Genomic DNA, 15,638 nt, shown 5'->3' with positions numbered 1-15,638 from the left:
TCGGTCAGTCAAACGACGTGCGCGTTGGGTCGCACGCGACGGAACAAACGCCGGGGAAAAAGTTAGACCTGATAGTCCCAGTACATAGTCCTTGGGGCGCGTGTCCACGTTCGCCTGATTCCTAATCCTTGCTGCAGCCGCCCTGGCTGCTTCCGCCGCCTCTCTCTCTCTTGCGACCCTAGCCGCTTCGGCAGCTTGCTGATCCGCAAGAACTTTGGCGTTCTCAAGTCTTAAGGCAGCCTCTGCCGTAATGCGCGGTAAAAGTTCTGTCTCGAGGAGCAAGAGTATGGGATCAGGTTCCCCGCCCAGCAGAGGTTGCACTCGAACCGCCAGTGCGGACGCCTCGGCTCCAAACGTCGGGGTCAAAACTTGAGCCAAGGTGGCTACCGGGGTGTCCTTTGTACATTCCACAAGGAGAAGAGCAGTGCTAATAGCGACTCGCTTGGCCTCAGCCTGGCAGCTGGCCGCATCCGGGATCAGGGAAAAACCCTCCGGCGGGGCTCCCGCCATGGTAGAAAGAGTTTGTCGAGAAATAAGATTATTCAAAAGTCCAGTTAATATTTGTAAATCCTCAGTCGCCAATCGGGCATCGTCCAGTAATTGATCCAAGTCCTGAAGATCTAAACGAGCATCAGTATCCTCCGATGTTAACATCCAGAGACGTCCTGTAAGAGATTGCCACTGCGTCTGTACCAGTCCCCTCAAGCGGCAAACCTCTTGGGTCGTCCGGAAAAGTTCAGCGATTAGGTCTTGTAACAGAGTAGGGTCCTCTGTGAAGGACTCCAGGGTAGTAGATCACCTGGAGAGCTGCACAGCTCCCATCCAAGTGGCAGGCGAACCCCCCTGGGCTCCAGCCTGGCTAGGAGAACGGTGAAGATGAAGGGGAGAGATAGCTGTCATAATGTCAGCCCTTGGCCCACAGAACCAGAAATCACCACAAAGTCATATAGAGTCCAAACAGATGGCTTTTACTGATCAAATAGGCATACAGCGCAAACGAATAAAATGACAGCTATGAAAGGCTCACTAGCTGGGAGATATTATAAGGCGGGAAAGGCGGGAGATTACACGCATGAATACAGTTTCCCAGGAGCTGAATTCCCAGGCCTAGGTATGTGACCTTGGGGAGCAGACAATACAGCACAGAGACAGAGGCAATAACGAAACCGAGATAGCAGCCTGACAAAGAGCCTCTTTTTCTGGATTTTCGATATTAACAATTCATGATCTGTACCGCAGTCGGCTCCTGGTCTTGTTTTGGCCGAGGAAATAGAGTTTCTCCATCTTCTGCTTCCAATTATATAATCTATTTGATTTCTATACTGGTCATCTGGTGATGTCCATGTATACAATCGTCTATTTGGTTGCCTGAAACATGTGTTTGCAATGAACAGATTGTTCTCTTCACAGAATTCTACGAGGTGTTCTCCTGCTTCATTCCGTGCTCCTAGCCCAAATCTGCCAACATTTGATTCTGCTTTGTTTCCTACTTTTGCGTTCCAATCACCTATGATTATCAGCATATCTTGTTTAGGAGTCTGATCAATTTCTTCCTGAACACTGGCATAAAAACTTTCAATTTCTTCCTCATCAGCATCTGTAGTTGGGGCATAAACTTGAATGATACTTATGTTGATAGGCTTTCCCTGAAGTCTGATTGATATTATTCGGTCAGACTTTGCATTATAGCTCCTGACTGCCTTTGCTACATCGTGCCTCACTATTAAAGCAACTCCGTTTCTTCTCTTTTTGTCATTCCCTGAATAAAACACTTTGTAATTTTCTGATTGAAAATGTCCTAATCCAGTCCACTTTAATTCACTTACTCCCAGGACTGAAATGTCCATACGTTCCATTTCTTGTTTAACAATATCAAGCTTACCCTGATTCATGCTCCTCACATTCCATGTTCCTATTATATGCGTCGAACAGCTTCGGACTTTCCTTTTGCATCTATTCATGTCAACCACTGAACGTCCTTTCGGCTTTAGTCCAATCGCATCATTAAGAACAGCACTACTCGTACTTGTCCTCTGCTCTACCCCAGTAGCAGATTGAGTGCCATCCGACCTGGGGGTCCCATCTTCCAGCACTATATCTTTTTTCATTTTGGATTGTCTCATCATAGGGTTTTCAAGGTAAAGGTTGGTCAGAAGTGGTTTACTAGTGCCTTCTTCTGCGCAGTACTAACCAGGGTTAGCCATAGTGGCACTGCCGTTGTCTATGAAAGATCTTCCGCCAGTGTCACCTTCCACTACTGCTGCTACCCAGTAGCTAACCTTCAGGGATTCCTCTGCCCCCATCCCCATTGGAACTGCCTGTTCTCTGCGGATGTGGCCATTGATCCCTTAAGGGGGTGGATGCATCTTCGTCTGGTGCCTCAGCTGTGACCATTCCGTCTTGAGTGACTCTGCTAGGAGTTTAGTCTCTTGATAGAGTCTAGACCCCTTACGGTATTGCTCTCAGCTTCCCTGACACACACAAACCCCCTCACCACGTTAAGGTGTGTACTATGGTTATATTAAGGTACTAAATTAACAAATTAGAACCAAGATAAAATACGTATACATTAATTAAACAATATGGGGATTAATTGTTAGCAAAAGTATATATCATTTATTTTTAGATAGAAGAGAGTGAGGGGGAAGTCATTTTAAGTTTAAATTACTATTATTAATAGATTTTTCTTACCTTTATCCATTTGTAGTAACAGGTTGATTTATATGTTGATATATTAAATGAAGAAAATAATTTTAAAAAAATTCAAAAAAAGAGAAAAAGAATGTGAATCCATCTGTCTTTAATCCATCTAGCTGTATCTGAAGAAGTGAGCTGAGGCTCACGAAAGCTCACACCCTGCCTGCCAGGAAATATTTTTGTTAGTCTTTGAGTTGCTACTGGACTCTGGCCCTTTTCTACTACTGCAGGCAGACCATCACGGCTACCCACTGTGAACCACCTTCAAAATGCATTGAAAGTGCGTTATTTGGGCTGTGTGAAAGCACCCTGTACACACACACACACACACACACACACACACACGCCCACCCAACGACCAGGCGGGCGCGGGAGAAGCGCGAGGAGGAGAGGCCGGCGGGGATTGGCTGGCCAGCCAACCCCCGCCGGCCTGTCCTCGCGCTTCTCCCGCGCCCGCCTGGTCGTTGGGTGGGCGTGGTCGTTGGGCCCGCCCGCCTGAGGGAGGGAGGGAGGAGCCTTCGCCTCTACGCGCCAAATTCGTTCAGCCAATCCCCGTCGGCCTCTCCTCCTCGCGCTTCTCCCGCGCCCGCCTGGTCGTTGTCGTTGATTGGTCGTGGGGCCCGCCCGCCTGAGGGAAAGAGGAGGGAGGCGCCTTCGCCTCTGCGCGCCAAATTCGTTCCCGAGGCTCCGGCTGCCGAGAGGCCTCTCTCCTTGCGCTGCTCTCCCGCGCCGCCGCCGCCGCCATCGCCACCATCATGGGCTCCGTGGTCCCCGGCTACTCGCCCGGCTTCAAGAAGCCCCCCCAGACGTTGCGCCTGAGGCGGAAAAGGCTCCGGAGGGGCGAGCCGGCCTCCCCCTCCGGCCAGGCCGCGCCGCCCGCTCCCGGCCGCCCGCCAGGCGCCGACGCCGCTCTCCGCCCCCGGCCCTTCCCCGGCGCCCGCGGGCGGCGCAACCCCTTCTGCGGCCTGGGGGACCCCACCGCCCGCCCGCCTCCCCCGCCAGGGCCCGGCCCGCGCCTCTCTCCGGCGCTGGGAGGAGCGGAGAAGGGGCCCGCGGCCGACGGCTCCGGGGAAGAGGTAAGGCGGCCTCTCCGTGACGGGGGGGGGGGGGGGCTCCAGAAAACGGTGTGTGTGAGTCCGACTCATGGCGGCCCTATGAATGAAAGGCCCCCAAAGTGTCCTCTCTTTTTGACAGCCTTGCTCAGGTCTTGCAAACGGAGGGCCGTGGCTTCCTTTATTATTATTATTATTTAAGACGACAAAAATTATTGCTTCTTGTAGGTTATCCGGGCTGTGTGAGCGTGGTCTTGGTATTTTCTTCCCTGACGTTTCGCCAGCAGCTGAGGCAGGCATCTTCAGAGGAGTCACACTGAAGGACGGCGTCTCTCAGTGTCAAGTGTGCAGGAAGAGTCTGAGAGGGGTTGGGTTTGAGCTGAATCATTGTCCTGCAAAAAGTATCCAAGGTAATGTGCTAATCATTGTCCCGTTTAACATACCACACCCTCCTTAGCACATTATCTTGATACTTACAGGACAGTGATTAGCACATTACCTTGGATACTTTTTGCAGGACAATGATTCAGCTCAAACCCAACCCCTTTCTGACTATATATTACTCTTCCTACACACTTGACACTGAGAGACGCTGTCCTTCAGTGTTACTCCTCTGAAGATGCCTGCCACAGCTGCTGGCGAAACGTCAGGAAAGAAAATACCAAGACCACAGTCACACAACCCGGATAACCTACAAGAACCGATGAACTCTGACCGTGAAAGCCTTCGACAATATTATGACAAAAATTATATTTGCCAGGAGCCTCTGCCTCTGGGACAGGCACGTTTTTCAGTATGGAATGACATGATTTCGACCCTGTCTCAATAGGCATGCCGCGTGGCAGTGCTCTTGGGTCCAACTCATATTTTTTTTTATTTTTCTTCATTTACTATATCAACAGAAACAATATAATAGTAATAATAAAAAGAAAAACAAGTAATATCTCTACTTTAACAATCAAGTGACTTCCCCCTCTCCCTCTTCCATCTAAAATTAAATTGTATACACTTTTGCTGACGGAACTAATCCCAATATTATTTTAATTAACCTGTTCTTGTCGTAGCCAACATTATTAAATCAATACCTAATATAAAAATTAATACAAAGTATAGATAAGGGATTAGATCAAAGAGTATCCTTTAAATGGTCCCGTTAAAAAATGATTTTCACAGTACAGGCCGTGGCTTTCTTTATTGAGTCCATCCTTCTCTTGTTCGGTCTCTCTTTTTCTGCTGCCTTCCACTTTTCCTAGCATGACTGTCTTTTCCAGTGACTCTTGTCTTCTCATGACATGACCAAAATACGACAGCCTCTGTTTAGTCATTTTAGCTTCTAGGGTCACTTCAGGCTTGATTTGATCTAAAACCCACTGAATGGGTTTTTTTGGCAGTCCAGGGTATCCGTAACCCTCTCCTCCAACACCACATTTCAAAGGAATCTACTTTCTTCCTATCAGCTTTCTTCAATGTCCAGCTTTCACACCCATACATAGTATTAGGGAATACGATGGCACGAATTAACCTGATCTTGGTTGGCAGTGGCACATCCTTACACTTCAGAATCCAGAAAACTATACAGGCAAAAACACACAGGGGGTTTCGCCTTGGATTTGCTGCTCTGTAGATGCACATTTTCCCCATAACAATTTCTCAAAACTCAGAAATAAGCGCCCCCCCCCCCCCCGGTGCAGTTTTCGTCCTGCCATTTTTCCCCTACGAGAGGGGCATTTGTTGGTATCACTTAACCATAATTGAAAACGCCTTGAGTTATATCAAAAGGGAGGGGAGGCATGGTAACAATTTAAGCCACCATCTATAAACCTGGCATTTGAGTTTTATCTCAGTACTAAAGTTGAGACTTGGAGAAAAAGGACTTCTAACAGTCATTTGGTAATTATAAAAAATGGAAAACATTTTTGCCAGTAGCATAAAGCATTTGTGCAGCTTCACCTTACAGATGCAAAAAGGAAATCTGCTATAATGTATATTGAATTCAAATCGTTATTGAGTTATTTAGTGTATTCATTCTATATCGCCTATTGAGTTTTTTCCTTCACAGAAAACTTTTCTAGGTGCTCAACTTTAGCTGGATTGGACCTCTTTTAATTAATTAAACCATTTCAACAGATACAGGTCTAGTAAATAATCAAATGCTCAACTGTGTTAAGTAGTCCCAGTGACTGTAGCAGAATAAGGACAGGCATGCTCATATAATGACAGGTGCACTTTATGTTTTTTTTCCCTAGTTCTTCAGTGGTCTTCAGGAAGACAAGCCCATTGGGAAAGAAGAGTTTTATGAAACATCAGCTCCAGCTTTAATCGGTGTAAGAATCACTGCAACTGCTAGATGTCTGTGGATATTTGAAGTTTAATCTCATGAAGTTTATCTTAGCCACATTCTGCTGTATGTGCAGGAGTCATCTTCTCATATGCAAGGCATGTTACTAGCAGAGAGCTGCATTCATGGGACAGCTCTGCATGTCTAAGAATGCATATATGGTTCCAACTGGATCTAGTACTCTGTGTCAAAGCATGAGATCAGAATTTGCCCAATGTGTAACTTTTCTGGGGATTCTGCTGGGTAAACTGTTGATACTTGTGACTTTCTGGAGCATTGGCAGAGACTTGCTGGGAACTAAATAAGAGACAGGGTTAAGGGGATCATGCTCATTGGGTAGCAGTAAAAGGAAGGAGAATAAATACAGTGAATAATTTATCCCTAAGAACATTGATACAAACCTGTTTTTTAAAAAAATATGTGTTTTGCCACAGTAATGCTGTGCTATTTCAATAATATTTTCTTTTCTTTTTTTATGGTCCATTTTTTCTTTTAATAGTGGATGCTCGACCTGTCCAGTACTGAATAAGGTCTCCTACTTTTTCTTTAAGCAGCAGCCTTCCTTCTCCCTGCTGTTTTAGCAAGCTAGTCCTGTGAAACAAGTCTTCCTCTTTCCAGATTTCAAACTGATTAAAAGCTAATGCAGATGATCATTGCTGTGGATATATGTCTACCCTGTGTTTCATGCTGATAAGTTCTAAATATTTAACTGATGGCATTAATAAAGCAGCTGCTTTGTTGTGACTTTAAATATTTGTGTTTTGCAAGGACCCACATCAGACCACTTCCCCTACTGGAGTTTCTTCGCCAAGTTATGAATTTCCTGCAGACTGGAGCATTAAAACTCGTCTGCTCTTCAAATCTTCCCATTCATTTGCATGGGCAGATCATTTAAAAGCACAAGAAGAATCTCAAGGATTTGTCCAGCATTGTAGAGCAACATCAGTACATTTACCCCAAAGTATTCAGGTAACTTATTCTTTTACTGTGGATTGTAAAGACTGAGATCACATCTAACTTGAGATGGAAAGAAACAAAGGGTAGTTGTGCAATTTGTGTCATAAATCCATTTTTTTGTTGTAAATAAGAACAGCCAGACACATTTCCTGGTTCTTTGCCTCTCTGTGTTTAGAGTTATTTATTGAGCAAGATAATACTTACAGAAAGAACTTGGCCCTACCATGGATTCCTTCCAAATATCAGACTATCATGCTAAGGATAAGTACCTAAGAAAAATAGTCAATATGGAATGGGCGATCTAAAACTCTGTTTTGCAACATTACCATCAGTGATTGATCATGATAACTGAATAAAAATAGAATACCAGGTCTCATCCTGGCTTCTACACCTGGTGTATCCTCTAATCAACACCTTTGCTAACATAAGGACCATGCTGACCGTGCTTTTTCTTTACTTCTCTTTTCTGCCTTCTGAGCAGTTTGTGAATCTTGCTTAGTGTCAGGCACAGATTTGAATAACTGATGGTGTTTTTTCCAGTGGAAGAGCAGCCATTGTTCCTTTGACCCAGTATATTTTGGTGCAGCACAAAATGGTTTATGCTAGGTACAACATTGTAAAGTGATCCCTTCTTCCTTTCTTCCCACTGTCTTTGCTAGAGAGGCAGAGGGAAACGTGTGAGAGAGAGAGAGGCCTGCTTATTTCCCCAGCTTATTTCTACTCACTCTCCTTACTTTGGTGGCCACAACCACTCAAGCTATGCCCTTCCTTTTTCTACTTGTGGCTTGAGGAACAGATAGGGCTTATGGGCATGCTTCTCCTTGGCTGCTAAATGTCTGTATCCCAGTGGAGAGTTTCTATTCTGTGCAGGTGCCTTGAATGAGATCTTTGACCACAGCCTGAGATCTTTAAAGGGAAAAGATATTTATTTACCAAAGTACAATCTCAATTAACTGGAACACAAAGGAATTGAAAACTAGATCAAAACATTATGGGGTGCTACACAACTAAGAAAAGAAGTAAAACATAACTCTGCCTATGTTGTACAGTTACTGATGTTACCTTGGCATTCTCTTCCTTAGAATTTTCAAAGTAGAGGCTCATCAAGACACACTTCACTCTACTTGCTCCCCTTGTTCCTTAGCCCTTGGCTTTTACACCTCGTAACAGGGTACCCAGAGCTTCCAACCTCTGTCCCAGCTGAGAGGGTTTCATTTTAACCTATTATGAGTGTAGCTCTCTCCACCTTTTTGCCAGTCTAATCAAGGTGCATGTCCCAAAATCTTTATAGCCCAACTCAGGATATCCAAATAGCCAACAGTCTTGCCCCTTCCTGGCAAGTGGTCAAGTGGTCATCTGCATCCTCCATATAGAAACTTATCTCAGCCTAAAATCTGAGGAGTTTATTGCTTCGTTTCCCAGGTAAGTACATTTTCCTGGAGATCTGGGCCTCCCTGAATGTTAACCAAGGTATTCTGCATTTTTCTATAATAGCAAACATAATCAGTTTACAAAAAGGATCCTGAATCTGCTTCTTAAGACATAACATATTGCTGTCACAAGCTAGTGAAATCTTTTCCCTCCCTCTTTTTTTTCTTTGTAACATTGCCTTAAGAAATAGTCTGTGAAACACAAATGGTAGCTCATTGTTTTTGTGACTAATGTGTTATTTCAGTTCAAAAACAAAGTTTTAAAAATTGGCATTATGCTACTTTTTGAGGTATGGCTAAGTCTAAGTGTAACAATCTTATTCTTTTATAACAATGGAGTTCTGGGTATACAGGAATTATAGCATAGAAAAACTTGCTTTGTTTTTTTCAACTCCAAGGGGGCTGGTCTTAGAAGTTTCCTTACAACTTTTGAGTTATGTATAAGCTTTAAAGGGCTATAGGCTATTGTTCAGAGCCTTATCATAAATGTGCATGGTATACTGATTTTTTAAAATGGAGCCAAATACAAGACCTCCAGTTAAAGATACAGTTTATATTAAGCGATGGATAAAATCACGCTGTAGATGGCCTTTGACCTCTGAAAAGCTGAATAGGGTGTACAAATAGTAGATATGGGTATGTGATAATGATTGATAGACACTTTCCATTGATGCTGGACTTGTAATGACATCCAGATGGTATAGAAATCAGCATTTAATCTTACAAAGAGTGCAATAAGATATGATTTATCATTCAACAGACCTTTTGGACTATGAAAAAGGCTTGGCATTGAAGATTGAAATTGTATTCCATATTCTGTGTAAGAAATGTCACAGGATAGGCACACATTCACATATTAAATAGTTCCCATCTTCCCTTTAAGATAATACCTGCTTCTGATTGTGATTATTTGCTGTAAATGTTTTTGAACTTCTTGTAAATCTCTTTCTGCGTATAACTTAACACGTTGCAATCTTAGGAACCAAAACTCTCCACAGAACTACGATGTGCTTTTCAGCAAAGCCTTGTATATTGGCTTCATCCATTCCTGCCTTGGTTACAGCTGTTTCCTCGTATTGGGGCAGACAGAAAAGTTGCAGGAAAATATAGTCCTTGGTCCCATGATGAAGCACTGCAGCAAGTTCTTATGAGTGAATGGTAAGTTGAAATGAAAATGCACATTCAAGCAGCAAAGGAAACATGCCTTGGGAGAGGAGCACTTTTGGGCATAATAATGGCAGGTTGTGGAAAAGGTTAAGCTCCCCTCTTACTCTAGTTTTGGTAGTATGTTGTACTTATGTAACATTTCTTATGTACTTATGTAACATATAAAAACATTTCTGTAAGGCAGATTGGTGTTATGGGGCTGAGGAAAATAGCGGCTTGCTTATAGCTCCCAGGCAAGTTCATTGCTAAGGCAAAAATTGGAATCTGTGGCTTTCCTGTTCAAACTCTGTTGCCCATGCTATACCATTTAACTACTTCCTGGTAGTTTTTTGTATTGCTTTGCATCTTTCCGTACAACCACTGTGCTACCAGGTGTATGTTAGGGCAAACCAGAAACAGCACGCAAGAACAATATGATATACAAGATTATATAGAACAAGCATTTTCGAGATCTGTGATCTGAATACTTACCTTTGAACTTGTTATATCAGTTTCTGACGATTGTTTGAAATGTCTAGGCTGGGAATTTTTTGTTGTATATATTTGTGCATTTTGTTTGTATTTTTGCTTATTTCACCTTTTCACTTCACTTTAATATATTTATATCATATTGTTCTTGCGTGCTCTTTCTGGTTTGCCTTACCTACTATACAGCACGGAGCCATTCCTTTTTTTTCCAAGTTTACCTGGTGTATGTTGACAGAGTTCCTGGGTCTTCAAGATAAACGTAATTTATATAGGACAGTACATTTTCTTCTGAAAGTGCAATATCTGTAGCTAGAGAAAGTTCAATGCTTTTCTATTTATCTGTTGCGACTGGTTTATGAATTGTGATTTTGAAATTGCCACAAGCATTTACTGGATGATGTATAAGTAATGACCAGCTACGGCCTTTGTGTCAGTATGTTTTGTTTTAACTATTAGATAACCCGGGTTTTGTTGCTTCCAAATGAAGCTGACCAGTTCTGTATGATGTTCCTTAACCTGCAGGTCTCTCAGTTTTACCTCACTTTATAATCTGCTGAGAGCCAGACTATGTCCCTATTTCTACGTTTGCACTTACCAGTTTACTGTGCTGTTCCGTGCAGCAGGGCTTGGTGGAAATGATAAGATCACTGCATTAATTTCTCCCACAACCAGAGGTTTAAGAGAAGCCATGAAAAACGATGGTATGAGAAACCTATCTTATAAAGTCTCCATGATTTACTAAGCCCTCTAGCATGTAGCGAACACATATACTGAGCGTTTGTTCTTCCCTTTGCAGGTATTGAATTTGATTTACCTTTCCAAGAAACTAAAAAAAGAAAATGTAATTCTTCAGCATCCCACTTAGAATCAGGACTTACTAGTGATTCTGAGACAATAGGCAAGGATGCGGAGAATGATGAGTAAGTAATAAAATAATCTAAAATTGGCTATCAAGGTGTTGGATCCGGTGAAATACAAGTAGATCTTTTCCCCCAGTAGCCTCTGAAGATCTGGTGGTCATCGTTTCAAGGCCCCTGCAGGCAATGCATCCAGGATCTTGTGAAGAAAAATGGGGTGGCATTGCCCCCCCATCTGGTGCAGCCAGAAGAGCATAGAGGTGTGATGTCACCCAGTTTCCGCTTCTTAACATCAGCTCCCCCATCACTTTTGGTTCACTGTGTTTGCATGACTCGTATCAACTTTTCAGAGCTCAAGGGGGCTACTGGAGGAAAGGGCAGGTGGAGAAAATCTGTGAGCAACCTTGTGCTCACAGTTCATAGAATCCAACCCTTTCTTTTTGTATTCTAGTACTAAAATCTGAGTTTCTCATTCAACTCTTAATAAAATCCTCTTAACAACATGCTTACTTGCATAACTAGAGTATCAAAAGGTGGAAATGGCATCAAAACGCACCTTTAAATTTCCAGAAATGTAAACTATTTGATGGGTAGGGAATTCTGGTGCCACCTCAGGGAATAAGGCAAATATTCTTGGCCTCTTTTTCTTCCATTCATTTAATTTTCTTCCTGAGGTAGTTATTTTATTTCTCCAGAAATGTCTGTTAGGAAAACACTTTTTTGGTTTGATTCTTACAGTGGTTTTTCATTGCTTAGGGAACAAGTGATAAGTAGTGGCGACGATGACGAAGAGGGATTTTCATGGTTGGAAGAGATGGGTGTTCAAGACAAAATTAAACAACCAGACGCAATTAATATCAAACTGTATCCTTCTTTGAGGCAAGACATTTCCTTTAAACAGGAATTTATAGCTACTGATGTGGTTCATTTAACCAAAATTAATTGCATGAGAAGTTAGTGACAAATTCATATTATGGACTATAACTTGGTGGTAATTCTGCACTGCATGTACCATGATCATTTATTAAATTCATTAGGAAATGAATATGCACCTTCAAAAAATTACAGGGCCAAGGAGGGCGGGCAGAAATGTAGTTTGCTCCTTCTGTTTCCTGGTCCTGAATTAATTGAGCCATCCCTTCCTCCACTTCCTTCCCTTCTCCATTCACAACATCCCATTTTCCTATCTTCCTTTTCTCCCTCTACTTGCTGCTTGATTTCTTCTTGTGTTTGCTCATACACATATGTGCAAACTGCCCAGCCATTGTCAACAAGAGAGGGGTCTTTCCAGGGTCAGTGGGCAAGAGAACCCTTGATGTGGTCAGCAAGTACATATTCTGCCCCCTACCGCATGGCAGTGCAAGGGAAAATTATGTGTGTTAGTTGGATCTCTGCAAATTTTCGGCAGCATTAGTATGTGTGTATTGCACACACTCTCTCTTGTACCCCTGGCTTTGTGCCTCCAGAATATGCACAAGATGCCGCATCATATGAAAAGTTTGTACTTCATTCTTTCCTGGTAGAAAAAGCAGGTTCTTTGCCAGTGTGGACTTCCATCACAGTCTTTGTTGTGGTGCACTTGAGGTAGCCAGGGGACATTTTTACGGAAGGAAAGCACTTCTGCTAGTGGAGGCTCTTACACTAGCTTACTGAGTTCCTCAAAACGCTGTACGTATAGGACCAGGGACCCTCAGGAATAGAATGAGGGCAAAGGGGGTTGGGTCTGCAGTGAGAGGAAAAATCAGCAGATATTGCCATCTCACTTTGTACTGGTGGAAAAGACATTTAGATTTAGCCTGTAACATTTACTGGCAGCATCCTGACAACCAGTTGAGAAATGCTGTCAGGATAAAAGTTTGTGACATGCCTATTCAGAGCTTTGCTTCAAAAAATAATTCATCTGCCATATAATATCTATGTCATGTTTCGTACTTAACAGTCAACAACCTTAGTTATATTTGTATCTTCAGATTTGTTTTGGTTAAAACTAAAGAATTTTGCTTGCCTTTTCAACACAGGGATATATTAAGCAGGCCTTTGCTCTGTAATAGCACATGAAATTAAATTTCGAGATTGCCTTGTAGAGTTTTGATGGTGTTATATCTACTTCGTTTCCATTAATATTTCCTTGACATCTTTGTAGCTGTAAAGAAAGAAGAGGGGTACACCTTGATCACAAACCTGAATCTGTTGTTCTAGTGCAAGGAACAAACACTTTCACTTTACTTAACTTCTTGATGAACTGTAAAAGTTTAGTGGCTTCTGCAGGCCCTCAGGCTGGAATTCCTCCTACGCTGCTGTCTCCAATTGCTTTTAGAGGAGCAACAATGCAGACACTCAAGGTAAATAAGCAGAGTCATGTGATATATATTTTTTTAACATTGCATATACCTGATCCTGTCAGCTTTCAGGGAGAAAAGAAATTGTATTAGATCCTCCAGTGGAACATTCCTCTTTGGTTGGAAAAAAGCTCCATTTTCATAGAATCCAACTCATTAATGTTTATCTACTGGAATCTAATAATACTCATTAAAGTTTACATTCCTATTTGATCTAATTTACTATGGACTGTATCCTACCGCTCCACTCCACTAAGTGGAGCCACCTTTTGGCAGAAGCGACTCTTCTTGATTTTACTATGCTGCAGTAAGCTAGTGATCTGAAGACTCACATTTACCTCCTATCTATAACGGTAGTATGTTTATACGAGACAAAACAACTGTATTTAGTCCAATGCAAGATTAGGTTCCCCTCCCACCCCCATATATGCATAAAAAGATGGTCTTCTTACACTTGCATACAAGTTAGTTATGTTCAGTAAAAAAGTTGGGGGAGGTATGTAACATGAGAGCCAGTGTAGTGGTTAAGAGCAGCGGACTCCAATCTGGAGAACCAGGTTTGATTCCCCACTCCTTCACATGAAGCCTGCTGGGTGACCTTGGGCCCGCCAGAGTTTTCTTAGAACTCTCTCAGTCCATGCAGAGCCAAGCAATGGCAAACCACCTCTGAACTTCTCTGGCCTTGAAAACCCTACCAGGATGCCTTAAGTCAGCTGTGGCTTGATAGCACACATACACGGTGTAACATTGGGGGAATCTAACATTCAAGGTCACCTTCCGTTCAACTAAATACAGTATAAACAGCTACCCCCATCTTTGCCTTATGCTCAGTATTCTATTACACGAGTCCCAGACCTGAGGGGGGGGGGGAATCCTCTCTATTGACCCTGGCTTTAATTTGGTTTCAGTTAATTCATTTCTGGGGGCTGACCAATCCCTATAATTTGTTGTTTTAGTTCTACTTATCGGGAATTAACTGGGTATTTTAAAAACTAACATTTGGAATGGGGTATGCTTAGAAATTTTATTTCCCACAACTGTCTACTTGTGTAACTATGACAGTTCCTTATAGAATCATGCTTTAGCCTTTCTTGCATAGATTTGCCCATACATCCGCTTTCCATTCTGTAATGGGCATCAAAGCTCTGGCCTGCAGCTACAGCATACTCCTTCCTTCAGGTTCGTAGGTTGTTTCTTTTCCTACCTAGGAAATGTACTTAGGGCTTCAGGTGTTCATTTTCTTCCTCCTTTTCCCATACTATACCAGTTTACGTTTTTCTGTAGGTAGAAATTGCCCACATTGCATCTCTCCTTTGACTCTTCAAAGACTGATGGCTGATTTTAAAATCTCTGAGCTTCTACACCATATTCAACATTTTGTTTGCAGGCTCGAAGCATAAATGTGAAAACACAAGTTCATTCGCAGTACAAAGATATATTTTGCTTGGAGATCGTAGGCCCCATCTTGCCTCATTCTTTGCATTCTTTGTCAATGCTGTTCAAAATTGCTCAGAAGGGAGCTTTTTCTGCTGTGTGTTACACACATGAGCCAACAGCAGTGTTCAATACAGGCACCAGCAATGAGAAGAGCATAATGAAAGTAAGTAGATTCTATGGTATCAATCCGACTTGAAATCTCGGGTATGGGGAGGGAGAATACTAGTAAATCTTCAGCTATTGGGGAGTGGTTCAATACTTGTAGACTAACAGTGCATTCCTAAAGAGAGATACTCCAGTCTAAGCCCATTCATTTCATTGGGCCTAGACTGGAGTAGCTCCTTAGGAATGCACTGTAAGAGTCAATCTGGACGTGACCGTGCCCTCGTGGCTGCTACGAGGACACTGCCACCATTTTAAAATCATTTAAAAATGCTGCAAGGGTCAGATCGTGACCAGGCCCACAGAGCGGCATTCACGTTCCCCCAGAGCCTTTTCATGTGCCAAAACAGCTGCCAGGGGTGGGGGCACAGTTCACTGTGCTGCAAGCCTGATCAGGACTGGGCCTTTGCATCGTTTTTAAATGACTTTACAATGGCGGCGGCAGCCATGAGGACACCATCACATCTAATTTTGCCCCAAGAATCCAATAACCCTGATGAAATTGTTTGTCATCCAGTAAATTACTATACTAGCAATGCAAATTAAGGTATTCTGTGTCTTATGAATATGAATTTTCACAGGAATCTCTGAGCAAAGACCTTAGTAGGACTGGACTGCATCCCAGCACTTTGAATCAACTGGCACTCTCTCCAACATTAGGGAAGTCTTGTATACGGCTCTTAGAAATGAATAATTATATCTATACCTGGAAATCCTAAGTAAACAATGTCACT

At 42.8% G+C, this 15,638-nt stretch overlaps 1 protein-coding gene across 1 annotated transcript; it reads left to right on the top strand.

The window, feature by feature from the left end:
- The first annotated feature begins 3,452 nt into the window (after positions 1 to 3,452).
- Positions 3,453 to 15,638, top strand: DONSON (DNA replication fork stabilization factor DONSON). The gene is made up of 10 exons (XM_056858219.1): positions 3,453 to 3,773; positions 5,996 to 6,073; positions 6,856 to 7,056; positions 9,454 to 9,632; positions 10,632 to 10,810; positions 10,906 to 11,029; positions 11,723 to 11,830; positions 13,110 to 13,308; positions 14,693 to 14,905; positions 15,486 to 15,638. The coding sequence occupies exons 1-10, from the start codon at positions 3,453 to 3,455 to the stop codon at positions 15,621 to 15,623; spliced, it is 1,740 nt and encodes a 579-aa protein (XP_056714197.1). The 3' UTR covers positions 15,624 to 15,638.

Source organism: Euleptes europaea, chromosome 12 (assembly GCF_029931775.1).
Source record: "Euleptes europaea isolate rEulEur1 chromosome 12, rEulEur1.hap1, whole genome shotgun sequence".
NCBI classification, from domain to species: Eukaryota; Metazoa; Chordata; class Lepidosauria; order Squamata; family Sphaerodactylidae; genus Euleptes; species Euleptes europaea.
Note: the sequence above shows the minus strand (reverse complement) of the source record. Positions and strands in the feature narration are given on the sequence as shown.